This window comes from Nanorana parkeri, unplaced genomic scaffold (assembly GCF_000935625.1).
Source record: "Nanorana parkeri isolate BGI_ZX_2015 unplaced genomic scaffold, ASM93562v1 scaffold30, whole genome shotgun sequence".
Classification (NCBI taxonomy): Eukaryota; Metazoa; Chordata; class Amphibia; order Anura; family Dicroglossidae; genus Nanorana; species Nanorana parkeri.
In genome coordinates this window covers 1,581,783-1,588,870 of record NW_017306298.1, presented here as the reverse complement: position 1 = coordinate 1,588,870, position 7,088 = coordinate 1,581,783, and the positions used below count along the sequence as shown (strand labels likewise).

Here is a 7,088-nt window from a genome sequence, read left to right as displayed (position 1 = left end):
TGAAGGAAAATTAGGATTTTTTTTTCTAGTAAGTTAGTAGAGGGATTGTATGACTTTGCCAGGGACACTTTGGTTTGGCTGGATGTACTGAATAAAAACACTGTTGGCTTTGTTAACTGGCCTCACCCCCTCCTGGTTCTACTTTTTAAGGCACTGAGGCGAGGTAGACAGCGTGTGTCAATGTACAGTGGAAAATATAAGACCTAAACAGCCAAAGCAAAAGAGTAGAAAAAAAAAAAGGAAGAAGAAGCGAGAGTTTAAATTAATACCCATGCAAAGAGCAATCCATGAAAATATTATCAACACTCTTGTGTCACCCAGCTGTTGGTCTTAACTCCATATCTAATTAGTAGGCAGGACTATGGTTTCTATGGTAACATTTTGCCCTGTAATCTTTTTTTTTCTTCCCCCCTAAAATATTTAAATCTTAAACATATTATTGATGCAGTTCCAGAGTTGCTCATTTTTTTAGCCTTGTAGAGGGGGAGTTAGGAAATAGACGGTAAGGTGATGCCATGGGAAAATTATTTCAAGAGTAATTAAAGTGTAATGGGATTTTAAGCTTGTGTGAAATGAAAAAAAAAAAATCTGTAATAATTGTCATTATTAGTAAACTTAATACACATTTTTTTAATGTATTTATCCTAGAGGGGAAATACTAGGAGCAGATGCTGAGGTGCGCACTTACTTTGGGAGAAGAAACACAATTTTTAGGTAAGTTTGAGAAAATGTTTTTTTATTTATATTCTTATTCACGTTTTTATTATTATTAAATATTTGTTTTTTTAAATATATTTTATTTGCTGACATACACTTTAGTTTAATACTATTTTAATTTTTTTTAACTGCAATTAAAAAAAGTAAAATCCTAATAATAAAATAGGCATAAATAGGTGTAGTGGTGGGGGAAGAGGGCCTTTTTTCAAAGCTGTACCGTAATTAATAGGAAAATCTGTTTATGTATTAATAGAATTCAGCAAAGCGACCACGTGGGAATATAGTGCAAGCAGGCAAAATGCAGAACAGTAAGTAACACTTTTTTTTTAAATGGCTACAAAATAAATAAGGGGGACATTTTGTCAGGTTTTTTTAAAATCAAGCGAATGTAAGGTGACTATGTCGCCCATGGCACAGAAAGGGTTAATGTCCCATCGCAAAAGAACATGGCATTAATTTGTCTGCCTTATTCATGGCTTGACCTATAAAGTGTTCCCTGATAGGGCATTCTGTGTTGGAAAATGTCATTACAAGGTGTTATTCCTGTGTGTATAAAAAAGAAGAAAAAAAATCCAGGGGTTCCAAATCAGCACCATATGCTTTCTTATTAGCTGTTTAGGAGTGGCTAATCATCGCCAGAGAGCCGCAGTCCTTAGCCCTCCCGAGGGAAATCAGATCATGATTAAGGCTTTAACCTTTTAAGTGAAATTTTAGTTTTGCCATTGTCAGTGTCATTTCTAAGTTGATAAATGGCGGCGGCGAATGACATTCCTAGAGGGGATGGTGGGCAGTGGACAGGTGCCTGGGGCAAGAAAAAATAAAAATAAATTAAAAGTCAATAAGTGGATTTTTATTGTCGACAAATCTGTGGGGAGACTTGAATCGCCTCCCATGAAGGGGAGCAGACATCTACATCAGTCTTCGCTCATTCTGGGCAAGTCCAGCGCTCATTTTGTCTCAGAAATATCGCTTAAAATAAACTAGGGATGTCAAAGTCGCAGGTTTTGGAAATCCTCTGGGTTGCTGTAGTGTCACTCGATCGAGTCAGTTTTAATTACATTTATGTATTATTCCTTTTAAGTGTTATTATTTTTTTAACATTTTCTTAGTAAGATTACACTGCTTTCCCGAGCTGTCCTAAACTTTTCGCCCAATGAGATTTCTAAAAGAGTTGGAGCCTTTGCTGTTGTATTGTTAAGAGATCAGCTGAAATTCTCCCAGAATGTTGACTATAAGGAAGAACTCACCCCTTCCTGTAATAAACAGCCATTTACTATGGGGTGAAAAAATACACCAAATTAAAGTTTTGCTGCTTTGATCGCCTAAGTACTGTGAACAAAATGTTCCCATTTGCCTGAGCTGCCTATATAATGTGGTGTGAGGGGGCTCATTACAAAAAATGTAACAGTACAATAAATAGAGGGTTATAGAATGGCCAGTTTGTCTTTAGTGAGGTTACTAAAAGAGGAGAAATTAGTTTATGTGCTGTGAAGAGTTCGGCCACAATCTCATCCTAAAATAATTCTGAATTTAAAGTACCCATTTAGGATTATTTACTAAAAACTTTACGCCTAACCCAAATCTGCGCTGCTTAACGCCCACTTTCCTTGTTAATAATCTGCAGGCAAGAAGTGGTCCCTCTTCTAACCTGACCCATTGATGACCAAGGCAGGTTTATAGATTGTGGTCTCAGGGGTTAATTCAAAATATAACGTTAGGATTTAAAGTATGAACGTTGTGCCCCTCCCCCCTTAAAAAAAAAAAAAAGAAAAGTTGTGCCTCTAATAAAAGAGACATGCCTCTAATAAAAGAGACACGTTGTGCCCTTTCACTTTGAACCCCACCCCCCCCCAAAAAACTTGTGTCCCTTCATCCTTAAAAATGTATGCTTTTATAGAAATAGAAAGACTGTGCCCCGCCTCTCTTACAAAATTAAAGGTGTACCCCTTATCCCTTAAAAATATTAAACTTGTGTCCTTTCTCCCTTAAATGTGTGTCCTTTTATGGGAATAGAAATACTGTACCCCCCATCTCTTAAAAATGAAAGGTGTGTCCCTCATCTCTTGAAAATGAAAGGTGTGCCCCCATCTCTTAAAAATATTAAAGTTGTGCCCCTCCACCTTTAAAATATAGTAAAGTTGTGCCCCTTTGCCCTTAAAAAATAAAGGTGGTGCGCTCCGTCTCTTTTAAAATAGAAACGTTGTGCCCATCTCTCTTAAAAAATGGAATGGTTCTGTCCCTCCTCCCTTAAAGAATATTAAACTTGTACCCCTCCAAATTTAAACTATAGTAAGGCTTTGCCCCTTTGCCCTAAAAAAATAAACGTCATGCCCACTCTCTTACTAAATAAAGGAGTTGTGAAAAAGAATAAAAGTTCTTAAAATAAAGAAAAGGTGTGCCCCTCCTCTCTTAAAAAATATTAAAGTCGTGCGCCTCCACCTCTAAAATATAGAAAGGCGGAGTCCCTTTAACATTGAAGAATAAAAGTTGTGCCTGCACTTTTAAAAAAATGGAAAGGTTGTGCCCCTCTTCTCTTACAAAATATTCAATTTGTTACCCTTAAAAAATAGAACACTTGTGCCCCTCCACCCTTACAGAATATTAAACTTGTCCCCGCTCCCTTACTAAAAGAACACTTGTGCCCCATTTATAAATTTATAAATAGAACATTTGAGCCTCTCCACCCTTACAGAATATTAAAGTTGTGCCCCTCCACCCTTATACATAGAAGACTTGTGCCCCTCCACCCTTATAAATAGAAGACTTGTGCCCCTCCACCCTTAGAAAATAGAAGACTTGTGCCCCTCCACCCTTAAAAAATAGAACACTTGTGCCCCTCCACCCTTACAGAATATTAAACTTGTCACCCGCTCCCTTATTACAAGAACACTTGTGCCCCATCACCTTTATAAATAGAAGACTTGTGCCCCTCCACCCTTACAAATAGAACATTTGTGCCTCTCTACCCTTACAGAATATTAAAGTTGTGCCCCTCCACCCTCATAAATAGCAGACTTGTGCCCCTCCACCCTTATAAATAGAAGACTTGTGCCCCTCCACCCTTAGAAATAGAAGACTTGTGCCCCTCCACCCTTAGAAATAGAAGACTAGTGCCCCTCCACCTTTATAAATAGAAGACTTGTGTCCCCGAAACCCTAGAAATAGAAGACTTGTGCCCCCCAAACCTTAGAAATAGAAGACTTGTGCACCTCCACCTTTATAAATAGAACACTTGTGCCCTCCAAACCTTAGAAATAGAACACTTGTGCCCCATCACCATTATAAATAGCAGACTTGTGCCCCTCCACCCTCATAAATAGAAGACTTGTGCACCTCCACCCTCATAAATAGAAGATTTGTGACCCTCCACCCTTATAAATAGAACACTTGTGCCCCTCCATCCTCATAAATAGATGACTTTTACCCCTCCACCCTTATAAATAGCAGACTTGTGCTCCTCCACCCTTGCAGAATATTAAAGTCGTGCCCCAGCACCCTGTTTTTGTGCAGGAACTCGTGCTCGGCTTATCTTCCAGCTCGGGTGATCTTCATCTCCGGCTAGAAAGGGTCGTTTTTTATCATGGTAGCATTTGTCCTGACGATGCAATTTTCCAAAGCAGAGGACTGTCATAAAGTGACAAGCCTGCCACAAGTACTTCAAATGATCTTTTCAATTAGCCTCCCATGCATGATCTAGGGCGACTTCCGCCTATTTCCAGAAATTAAGCTCAAACTTGACGTGCAGCTAGCTTTATTTTAAAGACAAATGTCAGAAAGACTCATCATACGTTCACCCTCTCTTCTATATTTGGTGCTTATTTATTTGCTAAGAAGCCAGCGCTCCTGCAAGACGATTTATCAGCCCTCTGCGAGCGGAGCAGATCACATCCTCTCCAGGGAAAGCCTGCATCTGGGCTCACGCTTCAGGTTTGGGGCATCTTTATTTTTTTCGAAAGCCTAAAACTCCTAATATCTCCAAACTTACAGGACCTGCCATGGAAGCCGATGGTATTTATGAGACAATTTCAGTAGAGCAGTTTTGGACTTTCCTTGATGACTATACATTTTAAAACCGGTCTGGTTGACTGTTTTGTAGCTGTTTGCTGGCATAGAAGGCGTTGAAACAGACTGGAGTTGCAGGAAAGAGGTGTTTTAGTCCATTGGCAGCATAGGCGTCATTGTGCGTTTGAGGCGTTTCAGGCGTTTGGCGCACGGTAATGAATCTGTTGCTGTTTTTCCTCTATCCCTTCCTAGGTCACAGCGGCGTTAACCAACTCGGTGGCGTGTTTGTCAACGGCAGACCCCTGCCCGACTCTACCAGGCAGAAGATAGTGGAGCTGGCTCACAGTGGAGCAAGACCCTGCGACATCTCCAGGATCCTTCAGGTGAAAACGCTGCTTTCCAACGCTGACTCTCTTTTTTTTCTTTTTTAGTACATTTGTGTGATACCCGTTTGACACAATGCTGCCCCTCCAGCCTTTTCATTTGGCATTCATCTGCTTTTTAAAAAATAGACTTAAAATCTTTAAATTATTTAAGAATAGGAAAATGAACTTAGATTTCTAGGAACTTTGCATGTTTCCAACGTGCATCTGTACTGGTTAGCATTGCTCTCCTTTGTACATAGACTTCTATGTTTTGGCTCTTACTACTCCCTCTTAATTAGGACTGTTCTTATCAGTTCCAGTTCAGGTCGCTGAGGCTGTAGGCGAGTTAAAAATTCTATTTTTTATTGATTTTTTAAAAATTATTTGCTATCTGTTTAGTTCTATAGAGTTGTGTAGGGCCACAAATGTAAAATGATCAGCCAGCCATAAGTTCTCATGTACCATTGAAGGTATATTTTTGTATTATAGAGCCATGCAGATGCAAAAGTTCAAGTGCTGGATAGTCAAAACGTAAGCTTGTTATTGTTTAATGCCTACTATAAAATTGTACTATTGTCTTGAAATTATTCATAATGTATTTTGTTGTCGTTGCTCTGTGCAGGTCTCCAACGGCTGCGTGAGTAAGATTTTGGGGAGGTATTACGAGACTGGATCCATCAGGCCCAGAGCCATCGGGGGCAGCAAACCCAGGGTGGCCACCCCAGAAGTGGTTAGCAAAATAGCCCAGTATAAGAGAGAGTGCCCCTCCATCTTTGCGTGGGAGATCCGGGACAGGTTGCTGTCTGAAGGCGTCTGTACCAACGACAACATCCCTAGTGTAAGTGGAACAGGGGAGGGGGGCTTTAGCGCGCGGCGGGGCGAAAAAAAAAAAAAGCGGAAAAAACCAACCGCGATGTATAAAGCGCATGTTACGCATAGTAACTCAAATGGATGGTTTCCAGAGATTCAAACTTTATACAGTGAATAGAATATACTTTTTTTTAAATAATATGCACGTAACAAAAAAAAACAATATTTTTTAATTGCCGGAGTTGCTTTTGGTATCTATGACTTGAACTGTCGCGATCTCCCTCCGCAGGTATCGTCGATAAACCGAGTGCTGCGCAACCTGGCTAGCGAGAAGCAACAGATGGGCGCAGATGGCATGTATGACAAGCTGAGGATGCTGAACGGACAGACGGGCACTTGGGGGACCCGGCCAGGGTGGTACCCGGGCACGTCAGTGCCAGGCCAGCCGACGCAGGGTAAATACCCGGAGCAGTCCGTGTACTGAGAGCTTGGAAAGAGATTTGCTTTATTATATATATAGATATTTGTTGTCACATTGTATCACTAGGCCGGTGATCAGCTCTAAGATCCGCTGTTTATAAGTATTTGTTCTTTGGTGAAATTTGGTGATGGAGAATTTGGAGGTTTATGTTGGGTGAAGAATTGAATGTTTACATTGACATCAGGTAGTATTATTGCGGAGTGATTGCTGAGGATGAGAGGTTGTGGATTTGTACGTGTGGACTACTGAGACTTGTTACATTGACATGGCGATAAGATTGTGTAATTGTGTTTCCTTTATGTGATGGGATGATATCATCCGATCTGTGTGTTATTGTACTAGATCTGTAATATATAGATCATTGGAAAGATAGATAGATAGATAGATAGATAGATAGAGAGATCAATTGATATGATAAATAGATCGATAGATATGAAAAGATAGATAGATAGATATAGATAGATAGAGATAGATAATAAATAGATATAGAGAGATAATAAATAGATATAGATAGATAATAAATAGAGATAGATCGATAGATAGATAGATAGCTAGATAGATAGAAAGATAGATATGAATAGAGATAGATAGATGGACAGACAGATATAAAGATAAATTAGACAGAAAGAAAGAATAGGTAGAATAGATTGATATGAGAGAGAGAGAGAGAGAGAGAGAGAGAGAGAGAGAGAGAGAGAGAGAGAGAGAAGAGA

General features: G+C 39.6%; 1 protein-coding gene across 6 annotated transcripts in view; it reads left to right on the top strand.

Moving 5' to 3' along the window:
- The window catches only part of PAX6 (paired box 6), a 40,566-nt gene that overhangs the window by 10,503 nt on the left and 22,975 nt on the right, over window positions 1–7,088 (top strand). For 3 of the 6 annotated variants that reach the window (XM_018567920.1, XM_018567941.1, XM_018567913.1), the window contains exons 2-7: window positions 649–714; window positions 971–1,025; window positions 4,972–5,102; window positions 5,574–5,615; window positions 5,707–5,922; window positions 6,184–6,349. In XM_018567920.1, coding sequence (XP_018423422.1) covers window positions 1,016–1,025; window positions 4,972–5,102; window positions 5,574–5,615; window positions 5,707–5,922; window positions 6,184–6,349 — 565 coding nt within the window. In that variant the 5' untranslated portion in view covers window positions 649–714; window positions 971–1,015. Of the gene's footprint in view, window positions 1–476; window positions 503–648; window positions 715–970; window positions 1,026–4,971; window positions 5,103–5,573; window positions 5,616–5,706; window positions 5,923–6,183; window positions 6,350–7,088 lie in introns of those variants that run through there. The other 3 variants (XM_018567950.1, XM_018567933.1, XM_018567928.1) reach the window with 2 other exon arrangements.